Genomic DNA, 20,808 nt, shown 5'->3' on the forward strand with positions numbered 1-20,808 from the left:
CCATCATCCAACAGAAGCCCTTCACCTGATCTTACCTGGTGTTAAGCCCAACTCTGAAGACCACAACACAGGGCAGAGACTTCCAACATTTTGGGAATTCATCCTCATCAGGCTCTCTGCTTTGGAGTTTAAATGGATCCTTCCTGAAGGCAAGAGGTACCTCCAAAGGAAAGTGTTTAGTGCAGATCATCAGAAATGCTCTGAACCTAGGTATTGCTTTGGGGGGAGCAGGTTCAGAACACAACTTGAGGGCAAGTGGTCATGTAACTTGTGAGAGCACCTGCCTACCATTCGCTGCTGTGACTAGGTATGGGTGATGTTACTCTGGCACATAGCCATAGAGATGGGATAAATTTAGGAGGCTGCAGGAGAAGGGCTGTTTTCAGATAGCTTTGAAAGGCTATGGGGAAGATTTGCCTTTGCTTGTATTAGAGAGGGTTATGTTTGGTCTCTGACTTGGAAAAGAATGTAAACATCTTGTGACTGAGGAGAAGAAATTGGGCAGAATTTGGTTGGACGTGTTAAAATATTGGTTTGTTATTTTAGCCTATTGTATGCCTTAGTTACACACATGCCAGTAGAAAATAACCAATTAAGATGTAATAATAATAATAATAATAATAATAATAATAATAATAATAATAATAATAATAATAATAATAATAAACAACTAGGTTGGAAGAGACCTTCAAGATCATCGTGTCCAACCCATCAACGTGACACATGTGCCTTCTGATAGACTATATAACTTTGCTGTATAATGTAGTAAATGTCTTTGCCTGCTTACATCTTGTCCTGGAAGCTGTGCTCAGGGTGGTTGAACACCTAGACAGCAACAAATGCTGATCCACGACAGCAACGCTGTATTGCAACAGGAGGCACTGATAAAAAGCTGGCACTAGGAAATGACAGCTGCAACTCCCCTCACTATAGGAGCAATGGCATAAAATACTAACTACAAATACAAACATCTGTGCATGGAGAAACTTTATTTGTGCAGGAATATCTGATATCCAAGAGCTCAATTAGGTCTGATGATTGAGCCTAAAGTTATACTTCAAGAGCAGCCTTCAGAAGTGCAAAGATGTCTCCCCACATACTGAAGTGGCTCTTTGGAGGTCTGAAGCATCACCCACTAAGCACAGGTGCAGGAACATTGCACATTGCCAAAATCTCTCAGCAGGTTTTAGCAAAACCTAAATGAATGTAAATTAAAGCAATCCTTATCCTATCCCCATCAGTACTTAGTGCAGAGTCCTTTCTCCCAGTGGCACTGCACTGTGTGCTGGTGGTATCTAACCACCTGTGTGGGAGCAAGCCACACTAGAACCTGTCAGATCTTGTCCCTCAGGAAAGTTAAACCTGTATGCTTCCATCTGGGGCTGGAGTTAATGATTTTCCTCAGATGCAAGCTACATGTTTCTGAGAAAACAGCAACAAATATACATTTCTGTTCTGGACATATGTCCCTGTGTCTGAACATGAGCTGCTAATGAGTAACTTCAGCACGTGGCTGGGGAAACAGGGCATAAGCTCTCTGCTGTGAGTCTTGGTTAAAACCCTCAGTTTCATCTTTTGAAAGTATGGCAATGTCTTAAAAAACCCAAAAAAATGTAAGCATTTTTTTTTCTAACCTGTGCTTTCTCTGTGAGCTTTTCCTAACCACTCTTCTCCACCCTCAGTGTAGCTTTTTGGAGTGGACAATCATGCAGATGTGCTGTTTCAGTCTGAATCTGCCCTGCTCAATCTTCAATTCATTCCCCCTCATCTTATCACTTCAAGCCCTTGTAAAAAGACCCTTCCTGGCTTTCTTGCAGGCCCTCTTCAGGTACTGGAAGGCTGCTCTAAGGTCTCCCCAGAGTCTTCTTTTCTCCAGGCTGAACAGCCTCAACTCTCTCAGCCTGTTCCCATAGTGGAGGTTCTCCAGTCCTCTGATCATCTCTGGACCCACCCCAGCAGCTCCATGCCCCTCTTATGCTGGGGGCAGCAGAACTGGACAAAGTACTGTAGGTGGGGTCCCATGAGAGCAGAGGGACAGAATCCCCTCCCTGTCCTGTTCACAGTTTTTCATGCAGCCAGGCACATAGTTGCCATCTGGGCTCCCAGTGACCACTGCAGGCTCATGTTCAGTTTTTTATCAGCTGACACCCCCAAGTCTTTCTCCTGCATGCCAAGTGCTGTTGCACACTCTAGCAAGGTAATTTCTCTGCCAAAGGTGGAATTTCCTTCCAAACGTGGTGTGAGGAGCAGCTGATGGAACTGAGGTTGTTTAACCTGGAGAAAAGGAGGCTGAGGGGAGACCTTATCACTCTCTACAAGTGTCTGAAAAGAGCTTGGAGCCTGATGGAGTTTACCTTTTTTCTCCCAGGTAACAAGCAGCAGGATGACAGCAAACAGCCTCAAGGTGCTTCAGGGGAGGTTTAGGTAGGTAGGTGTATTTTGGCTGTGTTGATACACACTTCCCTATCCAGACAGCTCTGTAAATAATGTTTGTGGTATGAATCTCGTCTGGTGCTGCCACTCTAGGAGGGGATGATAACTAGCAAGTCAGTTAAGTTGCTGTACATGCATCTTTTGGTGGCTTCACCATCTTGTGTGTTCTGTATGTCAATGCTGACTCTGGGCAGCAAGAAAGAGAAGAATGTTCCTTTGGTGCTGCCCAAGCACATGAGTTACACCGGACACAGGCAGTATTAGGAGATGACTCACAGGATGCTATGTCAGCTATGTGACCTTGGGAGCTGGGGCTTGGAGCTGGTCAGAGGGCACAGACCAGCTTGCTTAAGATAGCTTGTACTTTCTTTGTTATTGTCATTGTCATGCATTCTCTTTCATGTCATGGCTGATGTCTTCTACATGTCCTGAAGTACCTGAGGAAGCACTTGACCTCTGGTAGTCCTCTCAGCAGAGACTGACTACTGAAACAAGCATCTCATCTACTTTGCCTCTGTCAGAGCTCTTGGGATGATTTTGCACATCCAAAAATGCAAGTGGTTGAGAACACCATCCCTGTTACTGCAAATGCCTTCCAGACACCAGGCATTGCATCTGTGTTGCTACAGCTATAGCATTACAGCCTCTTTTATCATGCAGCCTTTTTGGGGCAGGGAAAGCTTGCTTTGTGAATTTGCAGCACTGTCAGACAGCTGGAAGCCCTCACTTCATTTATCTTCAGCCCCTGGAAGTGCTGATGGCCATCAGCCAGGCTGCAAAAGATGGCTGCTAGGTGAGGATGGTCATGCCACTCTCCCAGCAGCATCTAGGAAGGATGTTTTTGTGGTAAGGGGGAGCCAGGCACATAGCACAGGTCCATGGACAGCTGAGAACACCAAGGGGAAGCCTCATCTGGTTTGATCCTTTGAGTTTAGAGCCAAAGAGCTGTAGGGGTTCATGAGCACATCAGTCCTGCATGCAGGAAGGCTGCCCAGAAGTGTGGAAACATGCCAGTAACTCTTATTTCAAGTGCCTGAATAGGTCATATCTGTGGTGTAACAGTCTGAGCCACGCTCACTTCTGTATCCTCCCCGCGTCTGACCCAGCACTGCCACAGGCATCCAAGAAATCCTTTCTACTGAGTCACAGAAGGGACTCTGTTGTGTAACATAGGGTTTGCACTCTGTCATGGCTTCCACAGAGGATTAGGAGAGCATCTGCACTTTCCCCAAGCTAATCCTCAAGTATTCTAGCACAGCCACGGATGCCAGCCTTCATGAGGGTGTCCCCAACAGCATAAAGTGAATGAAAGTGACACTGAAGCCCTGTTGCACAGGCACTTGCCAGGAAGAGCCAGCAACCTCCAGTGTCCAGCTGCTTCTAATTATTCCCATTTCCTGGATAATGGTGTTCATTTCCTTTCAGATTTTGCTTGTCTGGGAACACATTAACATCTGTTCCCCCAGCTTTTGTGAAAGGTGAACTTCCTCTTGGCAGAAAAAGCTTTTAAAGGCTCCTTTCATTGGTTTTTCTGTTTTCCCCCCCTTGGTTTGTGTAGGTTTTTCTGTCGTTCTCAGAACAATTGCTTTAAGCAAGGTTTAGCCCTGAAAGACAATGATAAAATGAGAAGCTTTTCTTTCTGCTTGGCTATTTGCTGAACAATTTCTGCTTCTACTGATTCATGACACCACCTCCAGCTCTGAAAGCTCAACTGCCCTCCCCTCATGGTGTCCACCCCTCATGGTGTCCACCCCTCATGGTGTCCACCTTCCCTCCCCTTGGTGTCCATCTTCCCCCCATGTCCACCTTCCCCAGTGTCCCAGGCAGCATGCACAGCACTGATGGCTGTATCTGTGCCAGAAGCAGAGCTCCCATGTGCTGCCTCGTGTCTCACAAAAGCTGAACAGATTGGCAGTGCCACTAAAACATAGCCATGTGGTAGCCAACTCTACTGAGGATGGAGAAAATGCCAGGGAAATAAATCTTTCCCACACAGAGGTGTGCACGATCTGCTGCACTAGGGAGAGTAAAAATGGAAACAATGAGAGTGAGCGGGTTATGTGCTGAGTAAAAAACCACCTCTTTAAATGGGTGCTCTTCTTTAAGCTTGCACTTAAAGACTGCTAGATTAATGGAATGGTTTAGGTTGGAAGGGACCTTAAAGATCATCTAGTTTCAACACCCCTCCCACAGGGAGGTATACCTTCCACTAGAGCAGCTTGCTCAAGGCCTCATCCAACATAGCCTTGAACATCTCCAGGGAAGGGGCATTCACAACCTACCTGGGCAATCTGTTCCAGTGTCTCACCACCCTCACTGTAAAGAATTTCTTCCTAATCTCCAGTCTAAATCTGCCCTCCTCAAACTCTAATCCATTGCCTCTCATCCTATCACAACAAGCCCTTGTAAAAAGTCCCTTCCCAACTTTCTTGTAGCCCCCTTCAGGTACTGGAAGGCTGCTATAAGATCTTCCTGGAGCCTTCTCTTCTCCAAGCTGAACAGCCACAACTCTCTCAGCCTGTCCCCATAGGGCATGTGCTCCAGTCCTCTGATCATATTCATGGCCCTCTTCTGCACCAGCTCCAGCACTTCTATGCCCCTCTTATGCTTGGGGGCCCAGAATTGGATACAGTAGTGCAGGTGGGGCCTCATGAGAGCAGAGCAGAGGGGCAGAATCACTTTCCTTGTCCTGCTGGTCACTCTTCTTTTGATGCAGCCCAGGACATGGCTGCCTTCTAGTCTGCAAGTACACATTGCTGGCTCACACACTGACAAGAGTTCTGGGTTATTTCTCTGTTAGCAGAATATGGCATCATTTCTCCACAGAATCACTTATGGAGAATTGATCATGGAGGTTTTGCTTAAAATAAAAACTAATCCACTAGGTTAAAAATGCTCCCTTCTTCAAGATGACCAATAATGCCATTCCTCATCACTGTACTAGATAGATCCCTTTAAGGAGGAAGAGAAATGGTTAAGAACAATTTCATCCTCCTGCCACTCACATCTAAAGAATTTCAAGCACCTTATTTTCTTGCTGTCTTGAGCAGAAGACTACCATCTGCTACAGCTTCTTGGCCTCTCTTTGGGCACTACATGGCCAAAGAATTCCAAGCACTTCACTCTCTTACTGCCTTCACCAGAAGCCTAGCATCTCCTACACCTTTCCAACCCCTCTCTTTGGGCATGACCTGGCCTTTCAACATACTCAATCCCGTGGACTGTTTCCTAGGAGAGACTTTTGGGCATCCTGCCATCCCTCTGCCCACTCCACTTTGAGATAATGTGTAACAGACTGCTGGGCCTTCTGGAAATAGCCTTCTCCACTTGTTTGCAGGTCCAGTCTGAAAGCTTCAGAGAGGTGAAGGTTAAGCAGTTCAAGTTCCAGCTGGAATAAGCAGGCTGACTTTATTCCTGAACTCTGAAAAATGCATTCAAAGGTTACACCTGTAACTTCACAGCACAGCTGCATCTTACACATGCCCTTGCACTCAGAAGACCAGTAGATAGCAGAGGTTTGGAGAAACTAGCCTTGTCTTGCTATGAGTGACCTGAAGCCAGCCTGCTCTGCCGCTGCTGCTGCTCTTTTTGGAACGCAATATTCCCTATGCTGAGTTTCAACAGTGCTTAGAATTTGGTTCATGACTATCCAGCAAGGGGACAGCCTTCCAGTGACTACACAAGGGGAGGTGCCCCTGGATATGCAGCCATCTCACACATGCGATGGTCTTCCAGTTTTTAACATGTAAGTCTCGAGATACCAATAAATGTTCCCTAAACATCATTTCTGTCCTCTGCACCCTTGTAAGCAGAGCTGTAATGCCCCTCAAGATGCTCACTCCTTTTCGCCTCCCTGTGCTGTCTGCGAGAGGGTGTCAGTGCCAGTTGTGTGCGATCTATTCAGGGAAGCAAAAACCATGCCGGCAATCTTTTTTCAGAACTCCTGCGTGGGAAGAGCCCCATTCCTCGTGGCTTTCTTTTTCCCAACAACCACTCAAGCCAGTGGAAAGCCTGAGCAGAGCTGAATGCCGTTCAGCTGGGGTGCATTGAGCATCCAGAAGTGGTACAAACTCTCGGGAAGTGATCAGCGGCGTTCCTTCCCCAAGGACTGGGTCACGGGGTGCAGCTGGTGGATGTTCCAGTTCATTAGCTTCATAAGTTAATGGTTCTTGTTAGGCAAATTTTTATAGAGACGTAAATTAACCTGTTCCTTGTTAGCCATTAGAATGAAGGGGATAATCTGTAGATTCAGGATGTTTGTAGAAGGTTATTACTCACTGGCACGTGGATTTTGATTGGATATTTCCACTTCTAGTAATCATTAACAGCTACTGGTAGTTTAATAATTACTTTTTTATTACCAAGGGTAGAAATGATATGGTTCTACAACAAGGTAGATTGTATAAACCATACTGAGCAGCTATCATCTTTCTCTTTAATCATACTGCTGTGCAAAGAGGCAAAACTTTCTGCTGCTTCTGCTTTTTCAGCTTTGCATTTCACCTTTAACAGCAATAAAATATGTTGACATATTAAACAAGACAACTAACAGGTACAGAAGAACAAAATGAGTCAGTCACTATTTAAACTCCTCCTTTTAGGTTATGCTTTCTCTATTGAAGTATATAGGTCAAATGACAAACAGATACAACTTGGAAGACAGATAACCAGAGGAAGAACTTGCAGGAAGGTACAAGGTGAGATAAACTGAGCAGTAGAAATGCATCACAATACATGTCATGAAAGGCCAAGAAATAAACTAGATGGACTGCTTGGTTAAAGATGACTGAATGGGAAGACATGTGCTCTAATTTAAGAGTTCTGGTGCAGTAAGTAAAAGCTGGGGAGGAAATGGGAAAGCAGCTGGGTGATGGTTTCCTAAGCATAGACACATGAGTAATTACATGGGTCTCTTCTGTTTGCCCTGTGGCCCAAAATACTCTACACAGCTAATTTTTAATTTGTTTTCTTAAAGTCTTTTTGGCTCAAAATATCCTTCCTCATAAAGTTTGGTTCTGGGCTCATCACTCAGACTTTGTTTTATCAAAGTTTATCCTCAAGTGTCTAATGAGACTTGAGTCTAATGCAGCATGTTAGAAGACCAAAAATCAAATGGGCCACTGGTGGACACTACTAGATTTGTTCTTCAAGGTAGGTTCATGATGACTCAAGTGATTACTGTAGGCTATTACATGGTTAAAGTAAGTGCAAGTGTGTGGCAGGATAAGGGGTGTTCTAGTAATAGTAGGGCCATTCATATTTCATCCTAAAATCCTGGCCAGATCCCTTTGCAGAGCAATGCTCCCACCAGTTTAGTGTCATCTACAAATTTACTGAAGGTGCACTTAGTTCCCTTGTCCAGTTCATTGATAAAGGTATTAAAGAGAACTGGCCCCAGTACTGATCCCTGAGGAGCAACTCTTGTGACTGGCCACCAAGCAGATTTAACTCCATTCTCCACCACTCTTTGGACCTGACCATCCAGTCACTTCTCAACACAACAACAAGTTTACCCATCCAAGCCATGAGCAAACAGTTTCTCCAGGAGGATGCTGTGAGAAACAGTGTCAAAAGGTTTACCAAAGTCCAGATAAACAACATCCACAGCCTGTCCCTCATGGATTAAGCAGGTGACCTTGTCACAGAAGGAGATCACGTTGGTTAAGCAGGACCTGCCCTTCATGAACCCGTAAGTCCAACTGTCAGCATTACTGTGACCACTAAATCATGTCCCTAAGTGCCACATCCACATATTTATTATTTTTCAACATCTCCAGAGATGGTGACTCCACCAGCTCTCTGGGCAGCCTGTTCCAATGTCTGACCACTCTTGCAGGAAAGAAATTTTTCCTAGTATCCAACCTGAACCTCCCCTGGTGCAATTTGAAACCATTTCCTCTTGTCACTGGTTTACTTGAGAGAAGACACTAACCGCCACTCCACTACAAGATCCTTTTGGGGAGCTGTAGAGAGCAATGAGGTCTCACCTGAGCCTCCTCTTCTCCAGACTAAATGATCCCAGCTCCCTCAGCCACTCAATATGATTGTTATCCAGACAGGATAGGTTAGGATACACAATGGTTAGACTTCACAATTTGTTATTTGTCTGAAGCTCTGCTCACTGATTGAGGTACCAAAGGAAATTTAAGTATTCTAAACACCCAAGCACTTGCTCATGGTTTAAAAATGGCCTGTGACGGGAAGGCTGTGGAGCTTGCTGTCTGACAACACCCCTTTCCTGTGGTACAAGGCCAAGTACAGAGAGAGAGAGAAACTAAATGATCAACATTTCTTGACTACTGCTCTTCCTTTGAGTCATCCCATGGCACATGTAATTCAAAGCTCCTCAAGACACCTTTTGCACATTTATTATGTGAAATTCCTCCTTCTCAGAGAGGAGAATTATCACTCGTCAATTTTTAACCCAGGCTGTTTCATTGGTGCAGTTTACAGTATGTCCCAGTTCAAAAGTTGCCTCATAAGAACTGAGGGGGTGACAAGCCACGGCATGTGCGTGGGATCAAGTGACTTTGCCACCAGAGATCAGTCATGTTAGAAACAGTCAGAATTTCAGCAGTACAACCCAGTCAGATAAGGCATGAGCCCACATAATTTGGTCTAATACTGCTATGGAAACTATGCTGAGGGCTAAGAATACTACTTTAAAAGTAGAGATTCTGTTCTTTTGTGTTTTTTTCCATCATTTCCTCACTTCAGTGAGAGCTGTTTCAAGCCCTGTCTGAAAAGATGGAGCATTGTGGAGCAGTTACATAGGATCATAGAATTCGTTGGGTTGGAAGGGACCTTTAATGGTCATTTAGTCCAAACTCCCTGCAATCAGCAGGGACATCCTCCACTAGATCAGGTTGCTCAGAGCCCTGTTGAGTCTGACCTTGAATATCTCCAGGAACAAGGCCTCAACTACCTCCCTGGGCAACCTGTTCCACTGTTCACTACTCTCATGGTAATGAGCTGCTTCCTAATGTCCAAGGTGTTGGGAAGACATGCTGTGACAACAGTTAATGAAGGAAACACAAATCTTGTGCTTGCACAAACATTCCAAAAGCACCAAAAATACCTCTCAAGAATTTTGAATATTTGTCTTCTCGGAAGTCAGGCTGAACATGGAAACATTTAAGCACTATTTTAAAACCATGATTCATAGAATAATAGCATGGCTCAGGTTGGAAGGGACCTCAGAGATCATCTACTCCATCCCCCTTGCAATGGGTGGGAACACCTCGCAACTAGACTCATCTGCTCAAGGCCTCATCCAGTCTGGCCTTAATTTCTCCATTTTGTTTTTACATCTCTGAATTCAGCGTTGCAGATCTTCAGTGCCCCTGGCCTATTGCTGTGGAACCGTTAAAAAGCCTTTGTCTAAAGAGTAAATACCCTTGGAGTGCTGAGGGTACATTGTGTGCCTCTGGTAGCATAACTGCAGCCACCAGCAACCTGTTGGCACCCCCACTGGTACCAAGCAAATCTGCTTTGCTGTGCTTCCTTGCCTTCTTCCTTCAAAGTTACATCCTTCAAGAGTTAAAAAACATCAGGTATTTTCCCGTTAGTCTTTATGGGACTGTTTGTTTCTGAGTCAACAAGAGACATAAGAGTCTTGCAACCTGCAAGAAACCCATGGTGGCTGCAAAGGATGGCTGAGCCCTAAGTCACCTGAGACATCTGTTCCTCTTCCCTCTGTGCAGCAGCGGAAATGAGAACATGCCAAAAATATCAGGGCAGAAAGAACCTTGTGGCTTTGCTCATTAGTTTGCCATTTCAGAAGTGCCTGGGTTTTTGTTCGGGTTACTGTTTTTCCTTGCTGCACTTCATCAGAGTGGTTTCTGCGTATTCCAGAGGAGCCTTCTAGAGGTTGGAGACTTTTAACCTGTTTGGATCGCTACTTGTGATGAGAAAGTTTCCATTACTGCTTGTTTTGCTTGCTTGATTTTTACCTTGGTTTTGTTTTGCTTTGCTTTTTGTTGCTTTTTCTTTTCCCCCTCTCCAGGATGGGTGGAAAGGCTTTTCCTCTAGGTCTGTGTGTTCTTGCAAGCTTCAGTGTCTATGTGATTATGAGGAATTTCAACCTCAGTTTGTGAAAGGGCAAGTCCAGATGTGTGAAATAAGATTTTCCCTACATGGGACCATTAGATGAGATTCTCTAGTGTGTCTTTGCTTGAAAGATTGCATCTCTCCAAGTGCTGGAATTCAGACCTGAAAGCAACCAGCTTGGGATGAGTCATGGCTGTCATCTCCATCACTTTAGGGTTGGGGGGGGGAGGAAAGGGCACACACAGATGGTAATGATCCAGTTTGTGGTCAGCCTAAGTGCTCTGACCTTTACTTAAGTGCAGGCAACAATTTTATGTTCTCAGAAGCAGCTAGACATGAATTCACAGACCCCCCTGAGCTCCTAGGTGCTCTCAGGCACGACCAGCACAGACATCTGGGGTATGATGGAGCAGCCAGATAACATTATTGCTTGTTTCTATTTGCTAGAACAAGGTTACCAAGGTTAGTATTTGAGGACAGGGAACAGGCACAGAAGATCCAAGCTTTCTCCCACACACTAGGCTGCTGTACTATTAAGAGCTGGATTGCATTTGGGCAGGTGTCATCAGAATTAAGAATCAAATATGATTGTGGGTGGAATTTATGGGATTTGTTAACTATGACTTAAGCATATTATAGTACAAATCATGAGCAGCAGTGTGCTGGATGCAGCACAGGATGCTTCTCTGGTAGGTAAGCTGATGGTGAATGTTCTGACATGTAAAGAATTTTGCATCAGAAAAGTCCTATAACTGACAATGTGCATGGGGAACAATGGTTGCGTCTCACTGGTGAAGACGAAAGGAAATGAGTTAACAAAGAGAGTAATGGGGAAAAAATGTGCCTGTCTTCACAGATCACCCTCACTAAACCTACTTCTATTGCATGCTTGCTCTGCCATATACGCTAGAAAACATCTCATATTGGCTCTCAGTTATGCTAGGAATGTCTCAGGCACTCCTAGTCTCTTTTTACGTTGGTCTCAACAAAACCCCCAAATATTCTTGTTGCTTTCATTTGAATTAATTCCTCATTGACCTTATTTCTCTGGAATTAATATGATGAGAAATTATCTATAGTCTCACTGATGCACTATATAGGGATGATTATTTTGAATTGTTGCTGTTCCTTACCATTTGAAGACACTCCCTCAACTATTACCTTCCAGGTGAATTATTCCTCTGAATATGTTCCTTCTGGTTGGATTTTGGAGCTATCATAGAATGGTTTGGGTTGAAAGTGCCCTCCAAAGGTCATCTAGTCCAACCTCCTTTGCAGTCAGCAAGGACATCATCCACTAGGTCAGGTTGCTCAGAGTGTTGTCAAGCGTGACCTTGAAGATCTCCAAGGATGGGGCCTCAACCACCTCCCTGGGCAACCTGTTGCAGTGTTCCACCACCCGCACGGTAAAGAAATTCCAGTCTAAATCTGCTGTTCTCTCATTTCAAACCATTTGAACAAAGGCAAATCTTCCCCAGTAAAGTCTCACCAGAAGAGAGTGGCAGAATCACCTCTGTCAACCTGCTGGCCATGCTGCTTTTGATGCAGCCCAGGATGCCATTGGCCTTCTGGGCTGCAAATGCACACTGTTGGCTCGTGTCTAGCTTTTCATCCAGCAGCACCCTCAAGTCCTTTCCTGCAGAGCTGCTCTCAATCTCATCATGCCCCAGACTGTATTGATACTGAGGGTTGCCCTGACCTATGTGCAAGACCTTGCACTTTGCATTATTGAACCTCATGGGATTCTCCTCAGCCCACCTCTCCAGCCTGTCCAGGTCCCTCTGGATGCCATCCCATCCTTCAATCTTAACAACTGCACCATTTATCTTGGTATCATCTGCAAATTTGCTGAGAGTGCACTCAATCTCACTGTCAATATCATTGCTGAGGATACAGAATATCATGCCTAAACCATTTTACCTTTCATTTTCTTAGGTTAGATAGTAACTTTATTTACTGCTGCTGTGCTCAGTGGAGCAGGTCTGTATCCTCTGTACAATCCAACAGGAAATCTGTGCTGTGACTGAGCACCTTTTGTTTGAATCAGCATCAAAATGTCACCCAAAGGTGCAGCAAGTGAGCCTCAGAAAGGAAAAAAAAAATGTATTTTTTAGGGACTGCTGTTTGAATTGGTCAGAACACTTGAGTCAAAATTGCAGTGTCTGCTCCTTGGTTCTCTTTTGGAAAGCATTACCCAGCAACAAATGAAATGGAGCCAACATAACCATTTAAAATAGCAAAGTAAACAGTTCATGGCGTAGTCAAGATAATCCTTAATTTCTGCTGCTTATCTGAGATCTGCCCTGCCGATCTGATGGGAGGATTTAACCTTCCTGAAAGCTGTTATCAGTTGATGTGCTTGAACTGGGAAGACCTCTTCCCACCTGCCTTTCACAGCCCTCTCTCCTAGACGATTAACACTGCTATGCCCCTTTTGGAAAGAAAAACCCATGAAACGTGGATTATTTTTAGAGGGATATGCTGGGAACCACTTGCTGCAATACAGCTTAAGGGAAATACTTAAAAAACAACCTTTATTTTCAAGACTCTCTTCTTTCCACTTTTCTTTTCTTTTATGGAAAACCCACTTTATTTGAAATTTGTGGAAATTAAAAGAGGAGAACCTTTGCCTTATGGTGGCTGCCAGTTGTGTAACCGGCTCAGAAGCTAAGGGGAGTTTTGGTTTTGAGTCTCTTTGCGCTGTGCTGGAAACACAGTTTTGTGATTTTTGTCTTTCTCTTGGGGTACTGTGTGAAACAGCACAGCAGGGCAGATGGGCTGCCTTCTCCAAAGAGATGAGTAATGCCGCTCTGTGCAAGAGGAAAGGCTAAAGGGGGTCTTGCTGAGGTATGGAAAAGCCTGTCTTATCAGAGAATCATAGATTGGTTTGGGTTGGAAGGGACATTAAAATGTCATTTCATCCAACATCTCCCCAGCAAGGAGGGACGTCTTCAGCTGGGGCAAGTTGCTCAAAGCCTCATCCAACCTGACCTGGGATGAGGCTTCCACTACCTCTCTGGGCAACCTGGGCTAGTGTTTCACTGCCCTCATTCTAAAAACATCCTTCCTTGTATCTAGTATTTTAGTTTCAAAGTATCATCCCTTGTCTTGTCACAACAGTCCCTGCTGAAATGTCTGTCTCCATCATTCTGGTAGATCCCTTTATGTATTGAAAGGTCACAGTAAAGTGCTTCTGGAGCCTTCTCTTCTCCAGGCTGAACACGCCCAACTCCCTCAGCCTGTCCTCATAGCAGAGGTGCTCCATCCCTTGGATCATTTTCATGGCCTCCTCTGCACCTGCTCTAACAGTTATGTGTCCTTGTGCAGGGGGCTCCAGAGTTAAACACATTACTGGAAGTGATGACTCACCAGAGCAGAGTGGCACAATCACCTCCTTCAACCTGCTGCCCACGCTGATTTGGATGCAGCCCAGGACATGGTTGGCATCTGGGTTGTGTGTGCACATTCATCCACCAGTATCCCCAAGTCCTTCTCTGCAGGGCTGCTCTCAATGTCATCACCCACCAGCTTGTATCAATATCAGGAAATGCCCTGACCCAGGTGCAGAACCTTGAACTTGGGCTTGTTGAACCTCATGAAGTTCACACAAGCCCACTTCTTGAGCTTGTGCAGATCTCTCTGGATGACATCCCATCCCTCAGGCATGTCAGCTGCACCACTCATCTGTGAATTTGCTGAAGGTGCCCTTGATTCTGCTGTGTCATGGATGAACATATTAAACACCTGGATCCAAACAAAACCCACAACGTGTTTAACAGGTTCTGGGTGTATTTCTGGTCTCATCTTTACTACCTTTTTTTAAAGGCTTATTTCAAGAGTAGTAAAAAACAAAGCAACAAAACGTCTATCCCTAAATTAGGACTCCCTAGTGTACCTGCGTCTTTCAGAAAGAATCACTGGGTGAAACTTCTCAGGCTTAGTCATAGCAGGAACAAGGAGTGATGGCCTGAAATATGCTGTAAAAATTCTCAGAATAGGGGATGAGTCACTATTGCCCTTGAACTTTGTGAATCTGAAGCTATATTTATCATTTCACATTGTTCCTGAGCTGGGTGTTTGTAGGTCCACGCTCAGAGCAATGATCTGCCTTGTGGACATAAAAATGTAGAAAAGGGAAATTCCAGGGAGGGAAGCTGAGAATTAATTTCTCCAAGAGAGTTTTAATAAAAGCTTTATTGAGGAATACTCCTATTGGGAGATTACTAATGTGAAGGAGATATTAACAGGTTACATAAAGGAATAAGGCAACAGCATCTGAAGCAAAATGAAAGAGAGAAAAGGAAATGAGTAAAATAAAAGAGTTCACACAGGGTCAAGAATGTGTAACCCAGGGTACTGTTATGAAAGGCAAATATTTTTTGCTAGTGTAGGGATTTTTTTTTTCTTCCCTTCCCACAACCTTATTTCTGAACAGAAACAACAGCACTGAAAGATCCAGGTCATTACATCTGGCATCGTCCCTCGTCTTCCCCCTCAATGGTCTATGAGATGAATTAGATATGTTTTTGAACCAGGTCTTTTGGCTTGTGAAAAAGCACAGCTGTTCCACAAAAAATACCACCTTGGCACTTATAATCAGTAGAGAATCTTGCATCTGCAGAAGAGGGCATTCAAGGAGTGACCCAACACATGGACTGGAAGAGCAATGGCTGTCTCTGGGCTTACAGCAAGTAGAGAGAATGGAAAAGGTGCTGAGAGGCTTATGCCTTTATTTTATGTAACAGAGTTTGAAAAATGAAAACTACCATTGAATGGCAGGGTAAAAGAGGCAGTTCTTCAGAGATTCATAGAATGGTTTGGGTTGGAAGGGACATTAAAGATCATCTACTTCCAAGTCCACTGTCATGGACAGGGACACCTTCCACTAGACCAGCTTCCTCAAGGCCTCATCCAACCTGTCCTTGAACACTTTCAGGGAGGGAGCATCCACAACCTTCCTGGGCAACCTGTTCCTCACTGTAAAAATTTCCTCCTAATCTCCAGTCTAAATCTGCCCTGCTCAAGCTTCAATCCATTCCTTCTCTTCTTATCACAACAAGCCCTTGTAAAAAAATCCCTTCCTGGCTTTCTTCTAAGCCCCCTTCAGGTACTGGAAGGCTGTTCTAAGGTCTCCCCAGAGCCTTCTCTTCTCCAGACTCAACAGCCCCAGCTCCCTCAGCCTGTCCTTGTAGCTGAGGTGCTCCAGACTCCACTCATTTTTGTGGCCTACTCTGGACCCACTCCAGCAGCTCCATGTCCCTAGCTGTGGGCCCCAGCACTGGAAGCAGTACTGCAGGTGGGGGCTCACAAGAGTACAGCACGAGGGCAGAATTACCTCCCTGGTCCTGCTGGTCACATTTCTTTTGATGCAGCCGAGGACATGGCTGCCTTCTGGGCTGCCCTTGCCCATTGCTGGCTCACGTTGAGTTTTGCATCAGCTGACACCCCCAAGTCCTTCTCCTTGAGACTGCTCTCAAGCCACTACTCACCCAGCCTATATTTGTGCTTGGGATTGCACCAACCCAGGTACAGGACCTTGCACCTGGCCTTGCTGAACCTCATGAAGTTGGGTTGTGCCCACCTCTCAAGTCTGTCCAAGTCCCTTTGAATGCCATCCTTTCCCTCCAGCTTGTCAGCCAGGCCACACTGCTTGGTATCGTCTGCAAACCTGCTGAGGGTGCCTCAATCCCACTGCCCATGCCCCTGACAAAGACGTGCAGAGTCTTGCCAAAAAGCCTTATCACGTGGCAATCCAGAATTACTTCCAGGAAATATGATCAGGAATGTAAAAATCACATCAGAAACACAGGTACTTTGCATTTTTCAATGTAAAGTATGCAGGTTCTTTGCATTTTTGTATGTGAAGTAGCTGCAGCACAGGATTACACATCCCACGCTGGTATTGCCGGTTTCCTACTTCAGGGGGAAGGAAAAACCATGAGTTGAGGCTCATTTTGTAGGCACAGATTGTCAAATATCTTTAAATCTGCTTCAAAACCCCCTCATGGCTGCTGTGACAATTTATTAGCACAGGGAGCTCCAGTTGGCATTTGCACTGCAGTGTAAATACAAGCAAAGGCTACTCTGAATATCTGTCAGCTCAAGTTGGAGCACATAAGCAACAGGTAACAAAGCCCTCTCTGTGTTTGGCATGAGTCTTTAAGAGCAGTTCACTGTGTCTCTCTTCTCCTGCTACCCACAATGGACACCATTTACTAACTTAGATTTGCAGTCATCTAGGACCAGTTTAGCAATTGGTTATTGCTGGCTTGTGGCCAGTGGGACCAGGGAAGAGATCATTCCCCTGTATTCAGCACTGGTGAGGCTACACCTTGAATACTAGGTTCAGTTCTGGGCTCCTCACTACAAAGATGACATTGAGGTGCTGGAGCATGTCCAGAGAAGGGCAAGGAAGCTGGTGAAGGATCTGGAGCACAGGTCTTGTGAGGAGCAGCTGAGGGAGATGGGGTTGTTCAGCCTGGAGAAGAGGAGGCTGAGGGGAGAACTTCTCATTCTCTACAATTCCCTGAAAGGAGGTTGTAACCAGATGGGTATTGGTCTCTTTTCACATATAACAAGTTACAGGACAAGAGGAAATAGCCTCAGGTTGCACCAAGGGAGATTGTATATTAGGAAAAATGTCTTCAGTAAAAGGGTTATCAAGTTCTGGATCAGGCTGCTCAGGGAGGTGGTAGAGTCACCAGCTCTAGAGGAATTTAAAACCCATGTAGATATGGTGCTTAGAGGCATCATTTCATAGTGGACTTAACAGTGTTGGGATAATGGTTGGACTCAATGTCTTAAAAGCCTCCTCCATCCAGAATAATTCCACAATTCTGTGTGAGAAAAGGGTTTCATCAAGAAACTGCAAAATCCGTGGCCTCCAAGATACTGTGTAGTGGCAAGCAGCACATTGGGATGCTGTGACAGAAGATTAAGGCACATGTAAGAAGTGACATTTACACCTCGTGCTGAAGCCCTACGGTTATTTTCCCAGTTTGACCTTGGCATTACATTACTATGGGTTAGTAGTTCCCCAGCTGGGAACTGTGGATGAGCAAGAACAAAATTTTCATGCTCTGATTTAACTTTTGATGATGTGAACATCTAGAGCAACAACTCCACCCTATTCATCTAGGTGTCCAGGTGGTTCACTCCTCATCTGTTTCGTTGTGGTTGTTTTTTTTCTTTGGTTGAAGTTTTATGGCTGGGCTCCTCACAGGAAGCTTTGGGAATGGGCTCCCCAGTTGAACTTTGATAGAATCATAGAATTATTTTGGTTGGAAAAGACTTCTAAGATCATCAATTCCCACACCATGCCCATTAAAACACATTCTGAAGTGGCATGTCCACATGTTGGTTTTTTTTTAACAACTCCAGGGATGGAGACTTCACCACCTCCCTGGGCAGCCTGTTCCAATACTTGACCACTCTTCCAGGAAAGAAATTTTTCCTAATATCCAACCTAAAACTCTCCTAGCACACTTTGTGACCATTTCATCTTGTTCTGTTACCTGATACTAGGGAAAAGAGATCAACCCCCACCTCACTCCAACCTCCTTTCAGGGAGTTGTAGAGAGCAATGAGGTCTCCTCTCAGCCTCCTCTTCCCCAAACTAAACAATCCCAGTTCCCTCAGCCATTACTCCCAGGACTTGCTCTTTAGACTCTTCCCCAGCTTTGCTGCCCTTCTCTGGATCTGCTCCTACATCTCAATGTCCTTATTGGAGTGAGGGGCTCAAAACTGAGTCCAGTATTTGAGGTGTGACCACATCAGTGCTGAGTACAGGGAGACAATCACTTCCCTACTCCTGCTGGTCACACCATTTTTGATCCCACCCAGCATGCTGTTAGCCTTCTTGGCCACCTGAGCACACTGCTGGCTCACCTTTAGCACCCCAGGTCCCTTCCAACCCCTAACATCCTGTGATCCTATGATGGAAAGCCATCAGTAGACTTGGGCATGAGCAGTAGCATTTAGCCAAAAGGTTTTGGGAACCTGCTGAGGGCATTTCTAACACGCTCCCATCTTTCCAGCCCTCTCCCACTTCTCACAGGTAATTAGTGATAGAACGAGAGGGAATGGCCTCAAGCTGCAACTGGGTAGGTTTAGACTGGACATTAGGTAAAATTTTTTCACAGCAAGAGTAGTTGGCATTGGAATGTGCTGCCCAGGGGGGTGGTTGAGTCACCAGCCTTGGATGTATTTAAAGGTCATTTGGATGTGATGCTCGGGGATATGGTTTAGGGGTGAACTTTTGTAGAGTAGTGTTATCAGTTGGACTTGATGATCCTGAGGGTCTTTTCCAACCTGAATGTTTCTGTGAGTCTGTGATTCAGGGATGGGGACACCACCGTGCCGCCCAGCGTGGCTCCAGGGTGGGACAATCCTGCTCGCACCAGTGACCGCCCGCTCTCCCTATGCCGGTGGAGGTGTGGAACTCGATAGTTAAAACCAGAAAATGTTTAGAAATCGTCTGTCTCCATGGCAACGTCAACCAGACACCGCTGCAGACCTGCCTGTTTCTGACCCCTCTACACGCCCCGAGGCCCGGGGAGAGCCGCAGGCGCCCCCGTTTCCACCCCATAGGTGCCGGCCTCACCCTGCATCCCTTCCCCACCGCCGCCACTGGCCATGGCCCGGGCCCTCCCGTGCTGCCGGCGCGGGCGCGGCGGTTACTCAAACTTTCCCTTTCTCTAAAGCCTCAGAAAATGGAGTCGGCGGGAAGGGCGGGGTGCCCTCGGTAGCGACGGTGGCCGTGGCCCCGGCCCCGCTACCAGCCGCCGCCCGGCCCCTACGGCGAGTCCGCCCGCTGGGGGGCGCTGCTCCAGCCCCGCCGGCCGCGCGCGCCCAGACCCTGGCGGCCCCGCGGGCGGCTCAGTCAGTCCCGCAACCGGCGAGCGAGGGTGTGGAGGCGTGGCCCAGTGGGAGTGACGTCCCTGTTGGCCAATGAGCATACCTCTTCTCTGACAGTTAAGTGCGAGCCGCCAATGGGGTGAGCGGGTGGGGCGGGCGCGGCGGGACGCGAGCGGCGCCGCAGGCCGCCGCGTTGGGGCAGTCGGCGGAGGGAAGTGGCGCAGCATGATGCGGCTGTGGCGCTCGGCGCTGCTGCGGGAGCTGCTGCTGCTCGGCCCACCTGGGGCCGGCGGGACGGCTCCCGCCGCCGGTTCCAGGCGCCTGCCGCCCCCGCTGGCAGCCTTCGGCGCGAGCCCGCCCGCTTCTCGACGCGGCCCGGGTTTGGCGACGCCACCGCCTTCGGCGCGAGGTTTGTGCACTCGCTCGGAGGGAGCCTTGGAGGAACCGGGGAAGGGGGCGCCGTCGCCGACCGCTGGAGAGCCCCCCGCGGATAGCGGCCACAACAATAACCACGGCGGCGGCAAGGAGCTGGTCGGAACCGGCGGCGGGGAGAAGTGAGTCTGAAGCGGAGTGGTGGGGCTGGGCCGGGCCGGGCCGGGCGGCGGGGGATGCGGAGGCGCCATCTGAGCGCCGCCTTCCCCTCACACGCGTGGTGCCTGCGGAAGGGGGACGGGCCATGCCACCCCGGGCGGGGCTCGGGAAGCGGCGGGCCGCTGCCTCGGCAGGTGCGAGGGTCGGGCCGCCGCTGTGCCCAGGCATCGCCGCCTCTCCCGCGGGCCCCAAGGCTCCTAGCTCTGTGGGCTGGGGTCTGTCGGAGCAGGCCCGGCTGCCGCTTTTCTCTGGGTGCGTGCTTGGGCCACCCGCCCGGCGCCCTGGTGTGGTCCGGCGGGTCGTGGAGCGCGGGCTGGGAGGGGGAAGGAAGCGCAGACGTGTGACGTGGGCTCCCCAAGCTCCGTGTGGGCTTCGCGGGGCTGCCCTCACTGCTGCTTGTGGTCCTGTCCGCGCCCTGAGCTTCCACTTAACTGGAGATATGTCGGGGGGGAGTGGTGCTCGTGTGCTGGCTCGCTGAGAAGAGCATATCGTAGTAGTCCGCTGTAGATTTTTTGTCCTAGCGCTGCTGCTTGCATCAAAGATTTTTTTTATAAAGACCGTGAAAGCTGTGTCATTTCGCATTAATTATTAAAGGCAATATACGTGATGAGTAGTTCTGTTGGAAGTTTTGCAGCGCTATCATCTCCACGCCTATGTCTAGTGCAGTTAAGGATAGATATTATCACCCGTCAGTGGTGTGTGCAGGTGTTGATAGGTGCTGCAGAACATGTCCCTGTCCCAAGAGGTCCTGATTTCCCATAAATGCAAAGGTGCATGCAGGTAATAGAATGATAGGACTGTATGTGGTTATGAAGTTAATGTTCCTTCACTCAGAACCTGAAATACTCTTTTAAAAGAAGATCAGGGACAGGTATATGA

General features: G+C 47.1%; 1 protein-coding gene and 1 long non-coding RNA gene across 5 annotated transcripts in view; both read left to right on the plus strand.

The window, feature by feature from the left end:
• The first annotated feature begins 10,223 nt into the window (after nucleotides 1–10,223).
• LOC137440981 (uncharacterized) lies at nucleotides 10,224–14,327 on the plus strand. The gene is made up of 3 exons (XR_010987279.1): nucleotides 10,224–10,302; nucleotides 11,651–11,888; nucleotides 13,810–14,327. It is a non-coding gene; the product is annotated as an uncharacterized lncRNA (long non-coding RNA).
• Nucleotides 14,328–19,525: 5,198 nt separating this feature from the next.
• GLS (glutaminase) overlaps nucleotides 19,526–20,808 on the plus strand; it is a 73,949-nt gene continuing 72,666 nt past the window's right edge. For all 4 annotated transcript variants that reach the window (XM_068137921.1, XM_068137922.1, XM_068137923.1 and 1 more), the window contains exon 1: nucleotides 19,526–19,892. In XM_068137921.1, the coding sequence (XP_067994022.1) occupies nucleotides 19,564–19,892 (329 nt within the window). In that variant the 5' untranslated portion in view covers nucleotides 19,526–19,563. The remainder of the gene's footprint in view (nucleotides 19,893–20,808) is intronic.

Source organism: Melanerpes formicivorus, unplaced genomic scaffold (genome assembly GCF_026170545.1).
Source record: "Melanerpes formicivorus ecotype bairdi unplaced genomic scaffold, bMelFor1.0.p_v2 SCAF_5, whole genome shotgun sequence".
Taxonomy (NCBI): Eukaryota; Metazoa; Chordata; class Aves; order Piciformes; family Picidae; genus Melanerpes; species Melanerpes formicivorus.